We start from the raw sequence: 25,217 nt of genomic DNA on the forward strand, positions 1-25,217 counted from the left end.
AAAGCATCTGAATACATATGTTGATGGAGAATGTTAGTTTTTTTCACTTTCTAAAAATTCACAAGGATTTTGAACATTGTCTTTTCACCGTTTTATTATGGAGTATTAGTTGCAGAAGGATGGGGAAAACTTTATTTTTTAAAATTTGCACAAGACAACAACAACAAAATGTAAAAAAGTGAAAGGGTTTGCAGACTTTCCAAGTACATTGTAAAGCTAAATATTCCATTTGGAAAGGGAATTAGTGGTTTAGAATTGGTCAAACTCTGAATTATTTTCCAGGGTTTATGTTCTCTTAAGGCATTCTTTACCCTATTGAGAAATAATTTAAAAAATAACAGGTTTTACTATGAAAGGTCCTTGGATATCACAAGGATGATATCCAAAGTCAAAAAGATCTAACCCTATTATAGGGGCATTCAGCTAATAATGGGACCCAAAATAAACATATGCAGGGAAAAAAGAAAGGGAAATGTAGAGGAAAGCCTGTAGCATAAATTATTTCTCAAGATAGAGATAAAGGGCTAATGCCCACAGCCGGACTTCCGCCACGTTAAACGCGGCAGAAATCCGTGGCGTTACACCACAGCTATTAGGTTCTATTGAACCTAGTAGTGCAATGTTCACGCTGCAGAATTCCACCGCAAAATTCCACAGTGTGAAATAACCCGCGTCATGTTCTATTTGCTGCGGGAATACACGCGGCAGGCTTCCATTGTAGTCAACGGAAGCCAGCCGTCACGCTATACTTCCGCTGTAGCACAGCCACTGCCGGCTGCATCATATGACACTGCCGGCGCGTTATGCGCTGTACTGCGTATGCGCGCTGGCTCGTCATGTGAGACTCGCACAGAGGATCCGGAGGTGACTATAGGGGCTTTGTGGGGATGCTGTGATGGACCCTGCTGTGGTATTCCGCTGGAAGTCCTTCACGGCCGTGGGCATGAGGCCTTATAAAAGTGCTTCACAATACAATTCAGGACTGATCTGACCTTAGATTTTCTTTCTGTTTTTTTTTTTTAACGTCCGTAGTCTATATATTAAAAATTGGTAAGATGACGCACATTTTTACAATCTACTTATTGAGGGGGGCATACTTCAGGCAAATCTATGAAATCATTATTCCCATAATGATCCAGCAGTTGAGATCTTTAACAAGAAAAACGAATTCATCATATTTTCATATGTCCTTTAGAGTTTTTACCATAATATTCATATTAAATCACCTCTTCATCCACTTCAGCTAGCTCCCTGCTCCATGTAGCCCCATCCAGTGTGAGGGAATGGCAATGACAAAGGATATGGGGGCCATAAAATGTAACTTGGACTGTCAATAACTGGACCCTCCAAAATGAAGGAAAAGCAGAGACAGGGAGCTAACTAAGCATAGTGAATTCCAAATGTAATATGCATCAAATAGATAAAAGCAAGGAGAATGGATGGATATGCCCATACTTGAGTGAGTCGTGCAACCATAATCACAACTCTAGACTGTGATCGTCGACCACTCGGACCAAGGTGTGGGAGCCTCAAGTTCTGGTTTTCAGTGTCATTGTGAAGCCATAAATGGATGCAGCCCAAAGAAATGGATGAAAAAAACTCTTCTTGATGCTTCTTGAAGAGTCCCAAAATGGGTGAAGAAGATCAAATGGCAAGATAAGGGTACAAAGAAGTTTTATTCCAACCTGTTTCGACACTGGACTAGTATCTTTATCAAGTATCAGATAAGCCTTGAAATAGAAAAACAGAATTCTGAATGCTCTAAAATATATTTAGAGATTAATCAGTAGAGAATTTTAAAACTAGATCAAAAAATTGTATTCAAGAGTGGATATTCTATTTAAGTTTAGTGTTTTCAAGGCTTCTAACTGAGATCAATATGATGCAAGAATGCTGGGAGTCTCACGAGATCTTATCATTTTATATATTTTTTAATTTACTCATGCATTAAAATTTACCATGTCTTCCTTTACTCAGAAAGAAGCTCGACTCCTAATGTTACCTTAGGTGCTTCTAATAAGGCGTCCAAATGTTGTCCACTGACATCTTACCAGGTTTATTTATATTAGTCAATACTTGATAATGATATCAAGTTGTCCATTATAGTATCTCGCCCTTACATAACACAGAACATACTGATCTGGTCCTGGCTTCACTGAATAGGATATTGTATTTTATGTTCCTGAATCATTAATGTTGGAACGAACATAATACAGTATACAAAATGCACCAATAAATGTACACATTCAAAAATAAATTAATCCCATACCCTTTCCCTGTGAGAAGCATCCTGACTCAGGACTTTGTGTTCATTGTATCTCATCATTAATATAATTTATTCATTGTAATGGAAATATATGCAATTCATTGACTATTCTTGGCTGGTTTACTAGTACTGGAACACTTAGGTTTGGTGGACAAGGCACGGAGATTCTTGGTTGAAATGCAACAGTGCAAATTGAAATTAGACAGAGAGGCTGGATTAATTCCCAATAGCTGACACAAAATATAGATTTGTTATAAAATGAGAACAGAATATTTTTGGGCATGGGCCACGGGTTCTAGCCAGCAGTAATGAAACTCATTCAGAGGTTCTCCCGTCAACTGGCTGGAATTTAGTGCTACCCATTGACCTGAAATGAAATTAAAAAACAACTTTCAGACATGACGACATTGTTAGGATCATAATTTATATCATCTCTTGGTTATTGTGGAGAGAAACGATGGGATGCAAGCAACAACTTCTGCTGAATAATTTCTTAAGAAAAATGTTCTTCTCACAACAAATGGAGTGGATCTTATCCTTGGAGTCCAGTAAAGTATAACTCCTTCCAGAAAATATATAAAGTATTAAGTGGCTTAAGAGAAAGCTACCAACAAACAGACCTCCCAGTGGCTGCTTCTACAAGGCTCATGCACATATCTTCATAAATACGAGCCCACTGCATATGCTGTGGATGTCTATGCACATCCTAACTGTGTGGGGTATGTGTAGTTAGGACCTATATAGCCAAATGTGTGTTGAGAAGGTGTAAATTCCAGCTTTTCATTATTTATGAATAAGTTAAAGGCTAAGCTCACGCTCACAACCTGAAGGTTGTGGGTTCAATCCTTGCTTGGGCCAGGCAGCCGACTCAAGGTTGACTCGTCCTTCCATCCTTCTGAGGTTGGTAAAATGAGTACCTAGCCTGCTGGGCAGTAAAGATGACTGGGGAAAAAATGCTATTCCACTCCCCCAGCCCCCGCAAAAACAGTCTGCCAAGAAAACGTCATCACCTCAGGGGTCAAACATGACTCGGTACTTGTACCATGGGACTTTACCTTTACTTTAAAGGCTATGGACACTTTTGGGAATTAATTTTATTTTCACTGAAATGTATGTATTTTGGTCTGACAATCATTTTTGCAGTGGGGTTTAATTAAAACTTTTGCACAGTCTGTCTTCTGCAGCTTCTACATATGCACTGAGGGAGGCCCTTATCTCTTCTCTCCAGAATGTTCTTACTTTCTAAGTTTATCTTTAGCCCCATTTACATGGACGAATGTCAGACAAACGATGCCCAACACTCATCCCCGCATGTACTAGATCATGTGTTGCACAGGAGCACGTAACATTGGCTCGCAGTGGGGCAGCTGGAGGAGATTTTACTCCTCTCTCTCCCCGCCCCTCTCCATTCACTTAATACATCGGCCGTTCAGTACTGAACGGCAGCTGTTTACACTCATCATTCAGGATTTTATGCAGCCTAAATGATGAGCGATGATCCTGAACGATGAACAATGGATGTAAACAGCAGCTGTTCAGTACTGAACGTCTGCTGTGTTAAGTGAATGGAGAGGGGTGGGGGAGAGCAAGGAGTGAAATCTCCTCCTGCCGCCCGCCCCCCTGCTGGCCGCTCTGTCAGAGAGCCAATGATACTCGCTCCTGTGCAGCAGCATGGAAGCGAGTACACACAGGAAGGAGTGTTGGGCATCAATTGCCCGGCATTCATCCCGTGTAAATGGGGCTTTTGTTGTGGACATAAATTAGCTGATAAAAAGTGCAAGAGAGAAGAAATTATCAGCCATCAGCCCAGCACACTGACAGATCTCCTATTGAGACCAAAGGCCCTTTTACATGCAACGATATCGCTCACAATTCGTAAGCGAAAATGAGCGATAATCATTACGTGTAAATGCGGGCAGTCGTGCACTATTTGGAGGAAATACATGCGAAATACTCGGAGGAAACACATGCAAAAGCCGGTAGAATATACAAGCCCTATGCAGATAAAACATTTATAGTACATTCTTACAAGAAGTGTTGAGCGAATGCAAAAAAAGGAGAACCTATCTTCGGGTTAAAATTTGCTAAAAGTTCAGCACAAATCTGAACTAAGCTTGAATTAAGCTCAGAGTGTTATACAGGGCTTTAATGGCTCTTAGACAGTGTTATACATGAGTTTCAAGGGTTTTGTGAATTTCCTGTTCGGTTAAAACTAATTTGGACCAAACCGAAATTTTTGCAAAAGTTCGGTGAACTGGCCAAAATGAACTTTTCAAAAGTTTGCTCATCACTGCTTACAAGCCCTCAGTGATAATACACCTAGTGGTGTAATATCAGATGACTACATCTTTAGTTAACTCCTTCAAGGATAAAAAATAATCATTTGGTAATGAATGACCATAGTTATCTTACAAAGCAAAGAAAGCCATCCGTTCCATGAGTTACATCATGAATGTAAAAAAGTTTCACCAGAGTGGCCCTTTAACTTTTTATGTAGATTTAAGTTACTTTTATTGTACCATAAAACAGTCTTCAAAAATGGACATAGCTTTAAAATCCTTTAGTATAAAATGCACCCTACATTTGAATCATTTCACTCCATTTACTTACTCTCGTTACTCATAAACCACCACCCTAATCTTAATTTTCTTATTCACTGACTTCACATTGGACTCTTACTCCTTATCAAAACGCCATAAATCAGCCTCGTTTAGAAACTTCAGCAATTCTGAAGGCTATTTCAGTAAATTGTAATGTTTAAATAGAGAAAATTGGATAGTAATTTGCAACTGTTAATGGGCAGGACTAGCAATTATCCAGCATCTGGTGAACTGAAGTACTGGTTCCTGGGTCTTGTCTTCAAGAACCGAATAATAAAATCCCAGTCTTCAGTGTTCTCATTTCAATAAACTTTTGATTCTGCAGCCAAGACATCTCCATTTGAGAATGTCCAGATTATCGAGAGGATGGTGTTGTTAAATAGATATAATGTTTTCATAATTTGGCTAAGCAGACTATTTGTAATATAAATCACGTACAGTACAAGGAATCAGCCAAAGGCCAATGTGTATGGAAATGGGCCCGGACCTCATGTCATGTCAAAATTCTCACTGTACTACTAGTCATTAAATTGAGTTTAACAACTTGTGTTTCTGCAATGTTGCAATAACTCAGGCGGCCCCTAGTATTTTTGGAACATCAAGTTACAGATGTGCGAAGAAGAAACCAGATTAGGGATAAAAATTATTGATTTAGTAAATGCAGCAGTAATATTATCAGATTACAATTTCATCTAATGTAGGATAGCGCTGTTCTTTTATATATTACATTTATTTATGTCTCTCTTAGGCTGGTTTTACATCTGCACTGGAACCCGCAGTCGGAGGTTCCGTCGCAGATCCGGCACAAAATATCAGCATGCAGGACTTTCTCTACTAGTAAAATGCCGGGCAACTGAGTGGAAACCGAACGGACCCCATTATAGTCAGTGGGATCCGTTCGGAGCTGTTCAGTTCTCTCGTAAAACAGACCCACTCAGCTAGGGGATTCCCCTTTCCTGATCCCCGAATGCAGCAGGAAAACGGAACCCCCAAGCAGATGTGAAAGCAGCCTTAAATATAAAGTACCTGCTGTTCTGTGAGTTTTAGATGACTTTTTGGATTAATATCTAACAATGCTAGTCTATAATAGTGGCAATAGAGCATAATTTAATAGAAACGTTGTCTCGGTGGCAAATGGATAGTGTTTTGTACCCTAGACTATTGTAGAAAGCAAAAAATGGTTTCATTCATTGTAGAGAAGCTTAAAGAACCCCTTCAGTGATTTTTTTTATTCACTATGTAAATAGCCCCCCATTATATACAGTATAAAAGTCAGCCAGTATTACCTAGTTTTGTTATTCCTTTCTATCTGAAACTTCCTGGAGGCCTTCTGCTCAGCTGGGACAAATTTACCTGGCTTTATGTTCTCTCAAAAATCCAGTTTTTCAATCAGCATAATGCCTGTATGATGGACCCTACCACACAAGCTCTTTAGTGGGGGACACAGAAACTCCTATCACAGTTACTACTGGTGACTAGAGGCTCCTTATAATGAAGAAGATTTTATTTCAGTCTCCTGACTGTATTCTTATGGCCTGTAGCTTATTTAGGTGAGTGCAGAAAGTAATGATAATCACACTGTCCTCCCAGCTGACAGAGATGGTAGCGGTTCTAGCTGCTCATATTATGTTGTGCTGATGCATCATGGTATTGATAGCACAGAATAATGAAAGAGAAAGCAGGGACAAATCTCAGCACCAAGATGGTGTCTGATAAATATCAAACAGGAGGCTGCAATGCATGGAAGTGACTGCTATATACATAAGAGACATCAAAAGTGTGACAGGCAATCAGGTAAGGGAGGCAGGAATGGAAAAAATGGGGGGGTTTTTGCACCAGAATGATCCTTTAGAACCATGTGATTAAATCAATTGTCATAAAAGGTAATAAATACACTTAAGACTAACCCAGCTGGACACCATTTGTAATGCATTAGAGAAACAATACAATCAGAAGCACTCGTATTTATTTGTAATTTTAATTTAGGCATACAAAAAAGCATTTGTATGGTTACATAGTGATGCCCATCAAAGATATATCTTTCCTTTTGTGTTTTAAATACTATGATATATAGCATTCAACAAGATAACTATTTAATTATTCTAATAACCATGGTAATTGATGGCTATAACAAGTTCCTGAAAAACATAGTGGTTATAACAATCACTTGATAATGTGGAAATGGGAGATGCCAATAAGATGCCTTTTTTCATAAAGGAATAGATAACCATGTACAGACAGCTGTTTCAGGGTTTTTTGTCCTTTGTCAGTGTAATTTAGGTTTCTAGCTGGCTGGAAGAGAGGCCTATGATCGGGGTAGGAAGGTGGTGCTCCAGAAGCATAGTACCATCTTCCATGTGTGCACCAAATTTCCAAGAGGAGCATTCATACTTTACAATTCCATTTCAAAAAATGGTGGGGCAAAATCTGTCCCCATTATTGTTTTATTTTCATAGTACATTATAAAATGTGTTTGAGTTAACGGCTCTCAAATATAAGAAAAAAAGATGTGTCTAATAATTTAAAATCTTTGAATAACTATGATAAGTATACAGTGTCATAGTTTAGATAACACCACAAAACGTCAATTGCATTTCAAAATGATGGGGTAAGATGAGTCCCCATTACTGTTCCATTATCACCGGTCATTCATACCATTAGAGCTTAATCATAAAATTGAGGGCAGAACCACACTGCCGTAGGCACAACTACACTCGCCTGTGCGGAGGAAAATTTCTTCTCCTTCACCGGATTTTCAAACTCCGCGCCAGAGTGCAGGAGTTTGAAAAAAAACGTGGGAAGATCTGTGCTGCCTGATCTCTCCCACATAATGTATTCACTACATGCGAGGAACATAGGGCATGTCCTATCTTTTCTCGGTCATACAATTAACAGGCGAGAATCCTGATAATGAAAACCAAACAACAAAGTCCTATTGAAATCAGTGGTTTTGTCCCATTATACGCCCTTGATTACCACGGGTGTATAAGAGCTCCTTAACACTGGTGATCATGATTTTGCGCGTGAGAAAATTTCAGCAAAATCGCAATTGTGTTCTGGTGATTTTTGTGCATCAGAGATGCTTTTTCTTGAGAAAACTCACGCATTGCTGCCACTCACGATAAAATTGCGAGATTAAATCGCTCAACTTTTTAGCTCGGAAATCAATAGGACTTTCTAATGTTAAAAACACATCACATTGCAAAAAAAACGCAAGTTCGTGTGTTGGGATGCGGAAAAAAGGAGGCTCCACAGAGAAGCATGAGCGATAAAAGATCGCATAACACAGAAAAATAGGACATGCTGTGATTTGTATCGCAATATCGCAGGAGTGAAAACATCACAAGTGGGAATGAAACCATTAAAAATCATTGCTTTCATAACTCTACGTTTTCACTCACTCTTGCGCAAATATCAGGTTCGCTTTCACACGGGCGATAACATCGAATGATTTTCGCGTGATGTGAGTAAAAACGCAGAATTATGACGCCGATGCTTTTTAATGGTTCCCTTCACATTTGCGATGTTTTCACTCCTGCAGTGTTGTGATTAAAAATCTTTCTACATTTTGCGATTTTTTTTATTTTTATCGCCCATGTTTCCCTATGAAGCCTCCTTTTTATGGTATTGCAATGCATGAACTTGCGGTTTTCGTGCAATGCATTTTTAACATTAGAAAGTGCTATTGACTTTTGCGCTAAAAAAATTGCAGTGATGTTTATTAAGAGAAAAGGCGCTGACGCTCAAAAATCGCTGCAACAAAGACGCGATTTTCTTGCATCGATATCGCCATCGCCTATGTGACACACTACCCTATGGGGAGAAAAATGTATTTTTGCTCTAAGGATTGCCTATATCTCTGCTAGCATCATAAGATGGTATAATATATGAACTTTTTTCCCCCTCTGTAACAAACATCAATACCGGTTAGTTCTTACGGTTGTTCTTTCTGTAAATATTAATATTTCAGTCTTCCATTTCAGGTTCGGTGAACAGAAGTACGGTAGTCACTGCCAGTACAGCCATACAGCTTCTAGATGACCGAAAATCACCAGTAGTAGCAGGTAAATTCCATGTGTCTTTTTTCTGCTTTACGGTTGTATTTTTTAAGCATTTTGGCACATCAAATGACTAAGTATTTTATATACTGTAAATATATCCGATAAACTAGACAAATTTCTGACGGGTTCATAAATGCCACACACAAGAGTCTTTTTAGCCACTGCTAAAACTTCACTGGAAAACAATTCTCATCTGTGTTGGTCTGGTAAACCAAAAATGACTTTTGGCCACGTACAAGTGATTCATTTAATAATAACGGTAATTGCAATACAGCGGTTTAATGCCTTAAATCTAGGAGTGTTTCACCAATGCAATTACAAAGACATCTCAATATTTCATATTACCAAATTGCTAGTTAGGCGACCCCTCAAATTACATGGTTCATAAACCACTGAACAATATGTTCTATAATTTATTTGTACATAAAAAGTACAGCTGAATTGCAGATTGTTTGACTACTGTGTTGCATAATGACTTGCTCCAAGTTTAACCTCATTTTCCATTGCTGCCGAATCGCAGTTCCATATCTAATAACAAAAATTGTGACTCTGATCAAAAATTTAGGCAATGATACAAATGAGTAATATACAGGATATATGGTATCCTATAACATGCATGTCACAGCTAGGTTGTATTCAGATGCAGCAGAAGGAGTTACAAAAATATGCAATATTTATTGATGAACAAAGGTGAGCAATGTAATGATAAGAAGTAAGCCATTAAACAGTTACCATAGAATCTTCCATTTTTAACTATGACAAACTAGGGCAAGAAGCAGTACCATTGCACGGAAATACAGATTACTTGTTATAGCATACAGTTCTTCTTTGAATGGTTAATACTTAATTGCAATCAGCACACACAATACAATGTATAAAACCCACTTGAAGTGTCTCTATTATGAAGGCCTGTGTCCCTTTAGTAATATCCCAGTTTCTGTATGTAAGCCTGGGAAATTTATTAACAGTCCAGGTCTGCTGAGCCTAATGCCCACCTATAAAACAGGCCTGTTGGTTAGCTAGCAAGGTCGTAATGGTTGCAGACTTTTTGTCAGCTTGAGGTCAGCCTCACTTACAGTATGTCACTTGGAATACTCACTTTGATCAACACAAGCTAGTCCAGGGTCAGGAGCACTAATCCACCATGGTTTTTGCAAATCCTTGTTGCTGTCCAGATATCCTGCTGGTTTGCGGACACAACACTGAATTTCTTTTGGCTGCAGGCAAATTTGGTAGTTGTCCCCTCTTAACAACTCCAGCATGTTCTTTTTTTCCTGGTAGTAAATCTCTTCAGGCTCTTGAAATACTCTACAGAAGCACCTCAGCTCTTCACAGTCTTGGCACGCTCTCTTTGTGATGCAGCTCTCAAACCGTTTTATAGTTCTGATATCATCTCTCCAGAAAAGGGAGCATGCTCAGTCTCATAGCACCAAAATTTGGTGCAAATTTTGCAACATTTTTGACGCAATTCTCAGTCTATTGTCAGGGCAAACATTTAAACCTTTAGGGCAGCCCTTTACATGTGTGTGTATTTCTTTATTTTACCTAGCCTATAAAAATTAAGGGACACAAAGTTTATGACAACTCATGCAACCATAATTGAATAAAGTGTAGAGAAAGCTGTACTGCGATGTGTTTTTTTTTTCTTTTTTAACACTGCAGCAAAGTCATGGTGACTATATCCATGCAAAATTCATCATTTGAGCACTTAAGGACATCTCCACACTGAAATGGACATAACATTAATCATTTTCTAGGGCAGTCTAAAAAGGGCTTATCCCTATAATTATGGCTATCCACTCTCTACAGGTAGTGATCAGAAGACATCTTTAGCAGTCCCATAGACACGAAAGCAGCAGCAGTGTGCATGCTCAGTCTCTCCTCCATTCCCTTGGAGACACATGGCCCCCGTTTTCATGGGTGTCCCAGCAGTTTGGTCCTCAATAGAGATGAGCGAGCACCCAAATGCTCGGGTCCGTGTTATTCGAGTTGAGCTTTTCGTAAAATTCGAGAGCTCTACTCAAGTAACGAACCCCATTGACTACAATGGGAGACTCGAGCATTTTTGTATGTGGGATGCCGGATCCCGAGTTTTTTTTTTCCTTGGTTGGTGTTCTCTCTCTCTCTCTCCCCCCAGCCAAAAAATTTGCCATTGACACGTCCGCGCTGCGTCGTGGCGGGGAGGGGCCAAAACAGGCACGTCACAGCGGGGAGGAGCCAAAAACTGTGGCAGGTTCAAACATGGCGTGATGCTCGTTCAACTAACGAGCACCATCGAGTACGCTAATACTCGAACGAGCATCAAGCTCGGCAGAGTACGTTCGCTCAACTCTAGTCCTTAACGATCAGAGACTTATTCCCAATCTTTGGGTAGTTCTTTTTAGGATCAGTTGGGTCCTGTGATGCAATATCTGAGGCCAGATTAGAATAGAAGGGGCAACACTGAGCTCAGAAATGTACAGATTTTTTTATTTGATTCATTAGCATTTTCTCAATTAATGTAGCGCCAACATATTCCATAACGCTGTACAAATATTGTCATCACTCACATCGGTCCCTGCTGGGGCTCACAATCTAAATTCCAAATTAACCTATCCGTATGTTTTTGGAGTGTGGAAGAAACCTCACGCAAACACAAGAGGAGTATAAAACTCCATGCTAGTATTGCTCCTTGTCAAATTCAAATCTAGAAACCAGAGCCGTAACTTGAAGCTCCTGGGCCCCAATGCAAAACCTGTAACAGGGCCCCCAACTATAATGCTTTATTCATAGTTCTGGGCTCCCCTATATGGAGTAGAGAGGCCTTATGGGCCCCCTAAGGCTCCTGGGCCCGGGTGCAACCGCATCCCCTGTATCACCTTTAGTTACGCCAGTGCTAGAGCCCCATAAACAGTGCTGGTTTTTATGTAACTCAATTTTTTTTTTTAATTAAAGTTTGTTTTATTTAATAGAAACCATCTAAAATAAAATAATCCATCATTTTTATATTCCTATAATGTAAGATTTAGTACTATAAAAAGAAAAAACAAGGCGTCTGAATTGCTTTTGTTTTGGCTTCTAATTAAAAGTGTAAAGACAAATATAGATGAACCCCAACATACTTCTGTATATGCAGAAAGAGTGGTTTGTCTTGCAAAAATCAAGACTTCGGACTTTTTTAAGTTTGGGATAAAAAATAATATATATTTTGCATAACACTCAAGGCCAAAAATGACTTGGACCTAAAGGGATTATTACTGTCATACACATTAACCACTTTGGTCTCTTTTATCACCAGGACGGCTATTATACTAAGTGGCAGCATCCATTGAGGCAGTCAAGGGAAGCTGTACGGACATAACACATTGTTTGTATCATGCTAAAGGTCTTCTTCTCACAGTTGACTGCTGTTATCTTGAAATATACATGAGAGGCCTGGATGTAACATAATTCCTTAGGATTAATGGAACATGACAGCATAGCTTTACTTCCATTTTAGACACACCAGAGAAAGCTGAAGCCCATTGAGGAAACTGTGATGGATCACATCATGTAAATGAGTTCATTAGCATTTCTAAGGGCTCTGAATTGTTGTAACACTAGAAAACTCCTATCATAAACATTTAGGAACAATGTTAGGAACTGAACATTCAGGAACTGAATATTCCTTCTACAGTGTTTTGCCCTTAACCCCTTAAGGACACAACCCTTTTTTTCTTTTTCGCTTTTAGCTTTTCCTCCCCAATTCAAAAAAATCATAACTCTTTTATTTGTTCATCTATGTAGCTCTCTGAGGGCTTGGTTTTTACGGGATGAGTTGTATATTTTTTTAATGGTAGTATTTAATGTATCATATAATGTACTGAAAAACTTTTAAAAAGTTTGAAGTGTAGTGAAATGAAAAAAAAAACACAATTCCAGCGTCTTTGGAAGGGTCCTCTTTTTTTTACGGCGTACACACTTTAGAAAAAATGACATGATAACTTTATTCTAAGGGTTAGTATGATCATTACAATGCAAAATTCCCATCGTTTTTCCTATTTTTGCTGTTTTACTTAAAAAGATTTTTTTTTTGCCGCCTATTCTGACAGCCATAACGTTTTTATTTTTCCGTCAACATAGTTCTGTGGGTTGTTTTTTTTTTTGCGGGATATCCTGTAGTTTCTATTTTGTACAGCATACTATTTTCTGATTCCTTTTTATTACTTTTTTTTTTTTGGAGATAAGAAAACCAAAAAAGCACAATTCTGATGTATTTATTTTCTCATGATGCCATCCACCATGCGGGATAAATAATGTATTACTTCGATAGATTGGACTTTTATGGACACAGTGATACCAAATATGGTTTTTGTATTATTATAAATATGGAAAAAAGTTTTGTTTTTATTTTATCGTTAATAAAGCTTTTAAAACTTATTTTTACATTTTTTTAGTCGCCATAGGGGTCTTGAACTTGCGATTGTTTCATTATACTCCTGCAGTACAATCTAATATCACTGTATTACATTATACCACGATCTGACAGACATGGCTTCATAGGCAATCTGCTATGGTAGCTCTTAAGGTCTTTTAGAAAGCCTGCAATGGCAACCAAACTGCACCGTGAGATCACATGTTAGAATTGACAGCATTTAAAGGGTTAACAGCATTTACACCAATTGCCGCTGTTGCAGGTGGGTGTCAGCTTCCGATTGCGCTCCATAAAAACCCTGAACCTCCATGACGTAACTTTATGTTTTGGAGCGTTAAGAGGTTAATATTCTGCTGCTTGATTCTCTCATTTCCTTTTATTCTATTGAGCTCTTCAATAAGTTGCTCATAGGTCCTCCATTTAAAAAGTTTGACCTTTCAATACCCAACTCAACTTTTCTATATAGGCTTGGGGTTAAATAGATTTTTGCAATAATCTGATCAGTTGTATAACCTGCAGCTCATAAGCCTAAGCAAAATCTTTATGAAGGTTCCTCAACTGTCACCTACAATTAATATTACTAACGTCTGCCCGATGTGCCTTCACTATCGGCATTCATCACAGTTTTGCCTCTGGATCTCAACTATGATTTATTCATTTTCTGAAGGTTTAAATTTTGAGCAGTTGCATCATCTAATGTATCTGTGAGCTGACGAATGGACATACAGTAAATCATAATTATTGTGCATGCTTGACAATGTGGGTTGAATGTATTATGGCCATTCCAAATGTAAGTGTAAGGATCGGCAGTTCGTGGGTCCCTCGTGCCCTCACCGCTGGTCCTGTCACACGGGCTGCTGCTGTGCGGCGCAGGGGAGCCCCGGTCCTCGTCACCTCCTCTGGCCGCTGAGCTCCACCTCGCCGCCGGGTTGCTAGGGACGCGGTGGGTGTTGCCCCGTGTCGCGTCCTCGGTATCATGGCAACCAGGCATGTGTTTCCTTCCTGCCTCCTGCAGGGCTGGCGGCGGGTTCCCCATTGCTGCTGGGTGCACTCAGCTGCTGTCAGACTCCCCGCCCCAATCAGCTGCTGGGGCGGGAACTCTGACAGCATTTAAACCTGCTTGTGTCTGTATTCCAGTGGCAGTGTTAGTTTGGTCTTCCTGCTACACCAGCGTACTTCTTGTTGTGACTCCTGACTTTTGACTCCCTGTTTTTGAACCTGACGTTGCCTTTGCCTGACCCTCTTGTACCGCATACCCTCTTGTTGCCGACCCTGATAGTCTGACTCTCCGTGCTGTTGTTTGTTCCACTGTCTGTCCGTTTATTAGTCCCGGTGTTCCCCTTCTCTAGTGAGTGTAGGGACTGTCGCCAAGTGGTCGCCCCGGGGCTTAGCCCAGGGGGGCATGTAGGTAGGCACAGGGGTTGCGGGTATTCTCAGGGACTTACAGTTTCCCGGAGCCCGACTCCTGAAAGTAACACTGGTCGAAAGGAAGTCAGATCCCTACGTCCGACCAGCAACCTTGAACCCCTCTATGGAGGCCGTGGCAGCCTTAGCTAACCAGGTCCAGGTTCTGACGGACCTGGTTCAGGACCTGACTTCTCACCTGCAGCATCAGGAGCAGCAAGGGGCTACTAATATTGTGCAGCCCTCTCCCATTCCTGGTACGGTGTCTGAACCACGAGCAACACCTCCTGATTTTTTTCCGGGGAGAGAAGTCAGTTTTTTGCATTCAGAGAAGGCTCTATTTTGACCTCCGACCCCACACCTCTGGCACAGAATACCAGAAGTTGGGTTTCGTGATAACTCGCCTGAGGGGAGAACCCCAAAATTGGGCCTTCTCCTTACCAGCTGACTCTCCCACCAGACAGACACTAGACACCTTTTTTTCTGCCTTGGGCCAGCTGTATGACGAACCCGACTGTGCTGCCTTCACAGTCTCTAAACTCCTGGCCTTGCGACATGGGGGGAGGGTGACTAAGGACTATTGTTCACAATTTCACCAACACTGCACGGAGTCTGGGTGTAACGATGCTGCCTTAAAGGATCTGTTTCTGGCCAGTCTGTCGGAGGGCCTCAAGGACCTCTTGGTGGCACTCCTGGAGCCTAGGACCTTGGAGCAAGCCATGTCCCTGGCCATCCGGGCCGACCAACGCTTGAGAGCCAGATGCTCGACTCGGACCAGCCCTGTCCGTACGTCTACATCTTCGGTAGTTTGGACCTTAACCCCTCCCTCTGAAGGTGTGTTAAAGAGGGCCTGGCATGTCTTTGAGTCAACAGGGCCAACTGCATAGCTTTGCAACCACAGATGCCGTTGAGTCTATTGCAGCCTTTTTTTTCTCTCTACTCCACCTGAACCCCCATACCGTATCTCATTAGATTTTATTCTTAACACTTTGAATCTGTCAAGTGGGTGGGCTCCAACAAACACTGTCAATCAAATTTGATGTCATCCATTGACTCTGAGCCATGGAGACTGCTCTCTTAATAGATTAAAAGCAACAGGAGCTGAATCTATCGAAACTCAGTATGAGGGAATGGGGAATGCAGAGGTAAAAGCAAAGCTACAATTGAATCAGCTTTGCTGCAGTGCAGTGCACCCAGCACTACTAAGCTGAGGACATGGCAGGTCCTCTTTAAAATGGGACAGAAAATAACTTCTAGTCTTTATGGCTTCCCGCTAAACAGTGGTCAGATGATCGTGAATGCTAAAGAGAGGGGTGCTGTGTGAAAAGCTAGTACAAGAGCGACCCCATGTTGCCAAGAGGGATAATGATTGCTAGAGCTATCATGAGCATGCTTGGTTTGCTTTAGTGTATTAAGGCCCATTTACATGCAAAGATTATCGCTCAAAATTTGTTAAAACAATGGCATATGAGCAACAATTGTTGTATCTAAATGTTCACATTGTTTACTCTTCAGCTGGACAATGATTTTAAGGTGAGCTTAAAATACATCACTCAGCTGAGGAGTAGATAACACAGACTGCACGCTGTGTTCTCCAGGGGAGCTGCTGATTACATTGTATTCATGCCGACAGCCCTTGCGAGAACAAAGGAGCTGATTGCAAAGCTCAGACGACCTACTAAGTTCTGCAAGCAGCTCCTAGAGGCTCATTTGCACGGAAATGAAGCTGATAAAGTACAAATGGGTACTAGTGCTCATTAGTACTTTGTACAAAAACGATCACTAAAACTGTCAATCTTTCAATCATTTACAAGATTGTCTTTGCATTTAAATGAGCCTTTACTCCTTCAACTATAACTGCTGTCAGGGAGAGTAATGGTTTAACATTGTGTCTAACTGGACTCTGAGACAATGGGAGGAAGTCAGAGACCCAGCTTTAGGCTGTGTGGGTCTGATTGCAGTAGAGCCAAAGTAAATGACCAGCTGCTACTAGGCTGAGTACAGAGGAAGTGAGTTAGCCATGTATGTGTAAAGCCAACATCCTGATAACCATTGAATTACAGTATTTAAATGAAGTGTCTCTCTGCAAGCAGATCAGTTGATTTTATTGAACTTTATTTGCATCAGAGACATTTTACCTAGACACTGATTGTTGGAGAGACTGAGTTACTGTCCCTTATTAGGCCTGAAAGGTCTTCCCCAGTGTGGCTGTATAAAACAACAGTAAAGTGTTCAGAGTTAACCCACCACATCATTTGGGCCTTTATCTCTTCATAACTTTTCTCAGAGAGTGAGTGCCATCATCCCTCCTTCGGAACCTTATAGTTATAGATTACTTCTCAAAGTCTTTAAAGAAAGGGAGAAAAATGAAGGACTGGCTCTAGTTAGAGCTAACAAATTTCCTCTAAACGTAGCATTACTACCACAGACTAACCACAGCAGCACAGGAATGGTAAGTGGTGCCAAACTTATTAAGAAATGTATGTGGGCAGAATAGGCACAGGATAGAGAAGTGTCTGATCGCTGGGGGTCTGACTACAGGGACCCCCAGCAATTCCACAAACTGTGCACCATGAATTTGCAATGTGAATTGAGCGGCAGTGTGCATGTGTGACCAACGCTCCATTGCCTTCTATGAGATAGAGAGAGATTGATGCGCTTTCTTTCTCCTTCCCATAGAATTGGAGCTGTGGTCATGCATGCACATCACTCTCCATTTACATTGGGAACTCGGGCTGCACAGATGTTGGGATTGTTGGGGGTCCCAGCAGTCAGATCCCCAGTGATCAGACATCTTTCACCTATTCTATGCATGGGGAATAATAATGTCATTAGTGGGAACACCCTTTTAATTTCGACAAGTCTCTCTGTCACTATCATAAATGGTGAACTGATGAATACATTTGCACTCGCTAAACAGTGATCACATATGGCAATTGGGGACATGAAATTTAGAATATATTTAATTTGATTAAGAAAATAATCAATATGCTCTTACTAATAACAATATATTCTGAACTTATAATTGTATGGTTCTTGCAGTGTTAACAAGGCCTTATGCCTGGAACAACTAAATGCCCTGGGCAAAGTACATTTTTTCTCTATGCACATAAGGCCGCCTGCAAATGGGCGGAAATTCCGCGGCGGGATTTCCCGCTGAATTTCTGCCCCTGGAAGCTGCCATAGGATTGCGTTAACAAACGCAATCCTATGCTGAAATCTTGCACGGCAAACAAATCGCAGTATGCTTTATTTCTTTGCGGGGCTCACAGAGCCCCGCACAGAAACGTCACTCACCGGCCGCCGGCTCCGCTCTGCGCATATGCCGGCTGCCCGGCAGCCGGTACATGAAAGAGCCGGGGCCGCGGGAGCAGGTGAGTTTCACGCTGCTCTCTGCAGACGCTCGGGTCGGGTCCCGATGCGAAAATTCTCGCAGGCAGCCTAACTCAATGTTTTATCTGACACTTAAAAATCAGTCTCCAACTCTAATCAAAACAATCCAATGTGACAAAGAATGTGTTAATTATAATAACCCATCAATGATGAGTCAATAATGGGCCAATCAATTTATAGGGTGATTCTTGTTGGCAGCCAGTCAGAATTCTGTCTTAAAAGTCCCCTCTGCGGGATAATAGGCAGATTCTTTTGGTATCTCTTGGCAAGAAGTCTCCAGGCCTGTATTCTCTTTTCTTACTTTTTTTTCCCTCTCTCATGTTACTTTTTGTCTGTAAAGGCTCTTTTACATGCAACGATTATCAATCAAAATACATTTAAACATCCGAAAGTGAGCGATAATCATTACATGTAAACGTGGGCATTCGTGCACTATTCATTTACTTATAGTTAGCCGTGGGTTTTTCTCCCATATAAAAACCATCCCTAGCAGTTCCAAATAAATTCTTATCAATGTACCTATTGTGTTTGCTTTGCATACACAATGAGTACACTGTTTACTCATGTAAACACACACCCAGCTGAGCAAACAGCTGCTTCAGCTAATGAGGGAACATAAGAGATGATCAGGTGTGAAAGTAAAAAAAATGCATAATGACAGACATTTTTGCTAAAATTTTTACATCATGAGTCTTTCAAATAAAACAAGGAAAATGATGGCCCTCATTTATCAAAATTATCGAATAACAAAACTGTCTTTGTTGCCCATTGCAACAAATCCTAAAGTAACTTTGGAAAAATATAAGCTGCATTTTTATTGATGGCCATAGACAATAAACCAGTTTTTCTCTAAGAAAGTTTTGATAAATGAAGCTCTATACTTTGTGTCCATATTAATCTGCCTCTAATTGACAAATATCTTTGCAACTATATGTGAGTTTAATATTCTCCTATAGCCAGAAGCTCTTCCAAATATTATTTTGGCCATTAAGCAAAGGAAAACTCTTAATACTGTTTAAAAATTGTTTCAAAAACATCAAAGAAATCATACGTTTACCGAAGCCCTTTCTAAAGACAACAAGACGTTGATTGAAGCACAATCAACAGTCGTGAACGCCTAAAATCCAGGAAAAGTCAACAGAATTTTCTCATTACCAGGTTACAAAACAAAGTGTCGCCAGAATATAAAAACAGGACAAATGTGGAACACATTATAAATTAAGCCCTTGGACAGTCTGAGTATTTTTGTCATCCTTTGCCATCTGAATTCAGGCCTATTCCTGTGTTTGTTTTTTAACAAGCCTCAACTGTAATTAGTGATCATAGAGCCCGGAGCAAGTCAGGCATTGGAAGGAACAATAATCAACATAAAGTGACAATGTCACATTATTCGCGTATTCAGGCTTCCATAAAAAGTTGCATAACTGTAAATATCTGACAATAGAAAGACATAACAGTGGGTTATAGACAAAACTAAATTTGTACTTCTTCCATTTAGCATTTTTACTAAAATCAAAATACATTACAATAGCAGGATAAAGTAAAATTGGCCGTAATATAGTTTATACTGCCCTAAGTATGTTTTATAAAATTATCTGCATTATATTATAGATATATAAAGCTGCATCAGATGGGTCCATTGGACACCAGTGGTATCCGCTGTATGACAAATTTGCCACTGTGCCATGACTTCTGTTACAAACTGTAGCCATGATGCGAATGTGAACAAAAAGTAAAACTTAAAGAGTAACAGCTATTGGCCAAAACTTTTGACTGGTCATAAAAGCATGTCCGAAGTTTTCAATGGTGGGAATCCGGGTGCTGAGACATGCACTGATCATTGAAATAAAGAGGCTGGGTGGGCTCTTTGGCTCTCTTCGTTTGCGGAAGGAGTGGCAAAATAGCCGTAGGTGCTATAAAACTTACATCCCCGGACTCAACATGTCAGTTACTTCGAGTCCATAAGTTTAGCTTATAGGCTCTAAATAGCTGACAGAGCCTCTTTAAATGTATCAACCTGCTGGAGATGAAGATTTGTATCATGGACTATATAGAGTTTGTATTATTTGAATGACACATGTGTAAAACAAGGCTTTTTATTGTTGTTTTTCCCTATGAAGACCTTTTAAAGGTTATATTTTCATATGGACAATCATCAACTTGTCTTCATGGATCCACGTTCTCTAACCCTGGTGATCAGTTAATAACACTGAGGATGCTCTGTGTAACTGCTCACTACATGGAATAGATGGTTGTGTTGATGCTCTTTATTATGGCTAATAGAAGACAGTACTAAATGTTGAATAGGGGACCTCCTCTAAGATGCCCATTGCATCTACACTACATTAGGAGGGAGATAGGCTTACACAAATATGGCCACAACTACTGGTAAGTTATTTACTATGTTTCAGCTACTGGAATCACATTTACAATGATCATTGCTGCTGTATAATGTCCTCTATGGTGCTGTTTTTCCTCTGTGTGTACTGCAGAGAGGTAAGGATCAGAATCTAATGTTAGTAGGCAGCAAGCAATAACAAAGTCCAATAAAAAAGCTGAGGTCAGGGAGCACAGAAGTCAGAATGGTCAGGACTTAGGCTGTAGTCCGAACCAGAACAAACATAAATCAGAGCTTTGTCCCGATGGCTGATGAGACTGATTGCTTAGGCATTCTGTATGGTCTGGAGGATGCCTAATATAGCCAAAAATAGATTATACATGGGAGACCAGATAAAAGAGCGTGCAGTGGCCCTTTAAGAAAAGGAGTGGAAGTGCTTGAGCCATATAGGCAGAGGATTGAGAATGAACTAAGGAGCAAGTGCGGCATGCAGTATGTGACAGATTGCGGCACCCAATCGTGGCCTTGGGAGCAGGTTATCAAAGTGAACAGCAATGGTGTGCCGTGACATTTATACTGAATTTGTAGATTTTCTAGAGGCCACCATCATATGGTGACATTAGACATTTGTCAGTAGATGCTACCACGTTTGACAGGATTCATCCACATTCTCCTGTCAATCTTATCTGACAGATTTGACTGGTTGAATTGCATGTACACGACCACTTCATTCATAGGGTGATTCCCAGCAGTCAGACCTTGGTGATCATGCATTTATCACCTATCGTGTGAATAGGTGATAAATGTTTTTTTTGTTGGATAACTCCTTCACGTCTCACTTCACATTTACCCAATTACATCCCAAAAGCTGTATATAAATACTCCTGATTTTGTGGTCTAGGTTGTGTTGTAGTCCAATGAAAACAAGGACTTACAGTATGCAGTCTTTTGGCATTTTAAAGTGCCACTCCGATGAAATTTCTTTCCATTCATTCTGTAGCTATCCCTCAGAATATATGTCAGCTAGTGTTACCTTGGTTAGTTATTTCTGTCTTTCTGAAACTCCGGGCCTCCTTCTCTTCAGCTGGTCTTGTGATTTCAATTTACTTGCGTTTATGCTGTCTGAAAATAGTAAATTTCTCAGTCTGTGGAATGGTGTTACATTAGACCCTGCCACAAAATTGTCTAGAGGTTTACACAAACACTCCTATCACAGTTACTGATGATGACCACACAGTTATAATAGAGGAGATCACAGCTCATTCTTCTGACTGAAAATTTATGGTCTGTAGCTTGTTTAGGATAGAATACAGATAGCAATGACAGTGTTTTGTCCTGCAGCAGAGATGGTACAGTCTCTAGCTGCTCACGTAATGTTGTTCTTCAACACTTCCATTGAAGGAGAACTCCCCACCTCCCGTGGTAACCTGTTCCACTCATTGATCACCCTCACTGTCAGAAAGTTTTTTTTCTAATATCTAATCTGTGTCTCCTCCCTTTCAGTTTCATTGCTTCTGCTCTTTCCTTGTGCAAATGCGAATAGGGCTGATCCTGCTGCACTGTGACAGCACTTCAGATATTTGTAGACAGCTATTAAGTTTCCTCTCAGCCTTCTTTTTTGCAAGCTAAACATTCCCAGATCCTTTAACCGTTCCTCATAGGACACTGTTTGCAGACCGCTCACCATCTTGGTAACTCTTCTCTGAACTTGCTTCACTTTGTCTATGTCTTTTTTAAAGTCGAGTGCCCAGAACTGGACACAGTATTCCAGATGAGGTCTGACTAAGGAAGAGTAGAGGGAAATAATGACCTCATGTGATCTAGACTCTATGCTTCTCTTAATACATCCCAGAATTGTGTTTGCCTTTTTTGCAGCTACATCACATTGTTGCTCATGTTCAGTCTATGATCTATTAGTATACCCAAGTCTTTTTCACATGAGCTGCTGCTTAGCCCAATTCTTCCCATTTTGTATGTGCTTTTTTCATTTTTCTTGCCCAGATGTAGGACTTTGTATTTCTTCTTGTTAAATACTAGGTATTTTTGCCAGAATGGCCCTTTAACAATTTGTTGCCACTTTTCTCTGTATAATTAGTTTTCAATGTTGTGATTATGTATGTATTACTGAGTACTTGTATAGCTGTAATTTCCTGTATTGCTTGGGAACCTATATTTACATATGTGAAATATTATACCGCGATGATTTGAACCTAAATTACTCAACCTGCATGTCTAGCTTAAAACACAATGCATTGATATCTACTCTACAAACCTCTAACACCCACTTTGAGTTTGCAGAAGATAAATTTAAGAAACAGACAACATAGCAGCATCTTCATCTTCTTTTGACCACATGGAGGTCTGCTTAAACTTCTTGCTTTGTATTGTATGATGGTGGCATCTGTCTAACGTGTTTGGAATGAGTTAGCTGAGTCATTAAACTGGAGCAGCTTCACTGCTTTTGTGACTCCTGTACAGCTGAGTTCCTCCATATAAGAGCATATCTGGCAGTCATTAATCACTGTCAGTTGTGGATGGCTGCACGGTACAAACTGTGCAGGTGGAGCACTCAGCTTGTCCTGTACCGTAGATCCCATGTCTACGGAGTCTTTATTCTTCTGGGTTATGTGTTGAGAACATTCTGTCATTTAGTCTCTAGGTAAAACTTAGAAAATATTAATAGTGCATAGGTTAATATTGATGAGAAATTCCAACATAACACATTTAAAGCTACAGTTATCCAAAATCGCTGTTTTATATCTAAGTTTATTTCCGGTTTTGTTTTGCTTTTAGTTGCAAATGTCCAACCTCAGAGGTTCAGCTATCCATTCAGGACTCTGCATGTGGCAGAGGCCCATGCTCAAAACTGGTACGGTAGTGTCTAGAGGCCATATGGCCCCTTAATATATTAAGTCACACAGCCTCATTCTACTGCCATACTGGCTTCATGTAAATCCATCCGCATTTAAATTAAGCTTTTTAAAGACTTTTGCCATGTCCTAAGGATATGTCAAAACTTTTGATCACTGGGATCTGGCTGCTGAATCCTCCACCGATTGCTAGAATGAGCCAGCTGAAGAACTCATCTGAGCACTATTACTACTCACTAGCTGAATATGGACTCAATGGAAAGTCTATAGGCCCGTCTTCTGCTAGCAAGCAGTGACAGCACTTGGGCAAGCAATTCAGCTGGCTCGTGTAGCAATTGGTGGGGATCTCACCAGCTGGACCCTGGCAATCAAATCTTTTGAGATTTCCCTATGGTATATCAAAAGTTTTTAGAAAGAGAAGTAAAACTTCAATCTTTCAGTGACATGGGTTATTTTGGACCTATACGACACTTAGGACAATTTTAAAGGCATTTTCATCTCTACTTTTTAAAAGTCATAACTCTTTTATTTTCCATCAACATGGCAACATGAGGTTTTGTTTTTTGTTGGTAACATTTTTGGGGTACATATCGTTTTTTTTTATAACTTTTATTGCGCTCTTTTGGGAAGCGAAGTTAACAAAAAGAGCATTTAGGCTCAGTTTTTTAGCTTTTTTTATAGCGTTTGCAGAGAAGAATAAAAATGTGTTCAATGTATTGTCCAGACCGTTACAGATGCGATAATACCAAACATATTTTTTTTCTAATTTCTTTAAACAAAGACAGAAAAGGGGCAATGCATTATTGCTTATCATAGTGATCATAGGCCATAGAGAGCCGAATGCCATTGATTGGTGATTGGTTGCCATGGAAACCCACTGGCCCTCCGCGATTACATGATGGGGAGCTGATGATGTCTGTGAACCTTTTACATGCCACTGATCCCCCCTGTTGTATCTGGAGGTCAGCAGCCAGTTACAGGCAGCTCTCCTGCTGTGGATGACATGGGCTCAGCTTCTAAGACTGTGCCAAACATAGGATGAAAATGTATGTTCATTTGCAAGAACTGCTTCACATCCATTACATTTATGTCCTGAGGTGGGAAGGGGGTAACAAGTGCATACCCTTGCATACCAGACAGAATTAAATGTGGAGTGAGGGTGGCTACCTTAAATAGCCAGTGGCTGTCTAGATTGGCCAGAGATGGATAAACTGGGTGTGTGCACTGACAGTCTATGAGTTTGCACGATCTAGAGGCTCAGTTACAGCAAATGTGAACCGATATGCCACAGGATACTATACAGAACCTGTATGCCTCCATGCCCACCCATATCACATCTTGCATCATAGCTAGAGATGGTCCAACAAGGTACTTGAGCCACCATGCTCAACTGTATCATATCTTGCATTCAAACTAGAGGTGGCCAAACAGGGTACTAGAACCTCCATGCTGTACATATCATGTCTTGCATCCAAGCTAGAGGCAGCCCAACAGGGTACAGGAGCCTCCATGCCCACCTGTATCACATCTTGTATCCAAGCTAGAGGTGGTACAACAGGGCATAGAGCCTCAATGCCTGCCCATGTCACACCATGCATCAAGTCTAGAAGTAGTATTACAGGGTACTAGAGCCTCCATGCTCACTCTTATCACATCTTGTATCCAAGCTAAAGGCAGTACAGCAGGGTACTAGAGCCTCCATGCCCACCCGCAATAAATTATCCTTTTGCTCTGATATTGTAGTAATGTATATCAATGTTACAATCACACATTGAAAGTTTTATTTGATTCAGACAACTTCTTCTAGGGAATGTTTTTTTTCTTTACAATATTTTTTTTTCTGCACAGACTTAGTAGTATATGTGTGTATTGATTTTTCATGCACAAAGGTT

The 25,217-nt window shown here is 40.3% G+C and overlaps 1 protein-coding gene across 1 annotated transcript in view; it reads left to right on the forward strand.

Annotated features, from left to right (window-relative positions):
• The window catches only part of CACNA2D3 (calcium voltage-gated channel auxiliary subunit alpha2delta 3), a 1,017,883-nt gene that overhangs the window by 769,551 nt on the left and 223,115 nt on the right, over positions 1 to 25,217 (forward strand). The window contains exon 28 of the mRNA XM_066596541.1: positions 8,850 to 8,930. Within this exon, the coding sequence (XP_066452638.1) occupies positions 8,850 to 8,930 (81 nt within the window). The remainder of the gene's footprint in view (positions 1 to 8,849; positions 8,931 to 25,217) is intronic.

This window comes from Eleutherodactylus coqui, chromosome 3 (assembly GCF_035609145.1).
Source record: "Eleutherodactylus coqui strain aEleCoq1 chromosome 3, aEleCoq1.hap1, whole genome shotgun sequence".
NCBI lineage: Eukaryota > Metazoa > Chordata > Amphibia > Anura > Eleutherodactylidae > Eleutherodactylus > Eleutherodactylus coqui.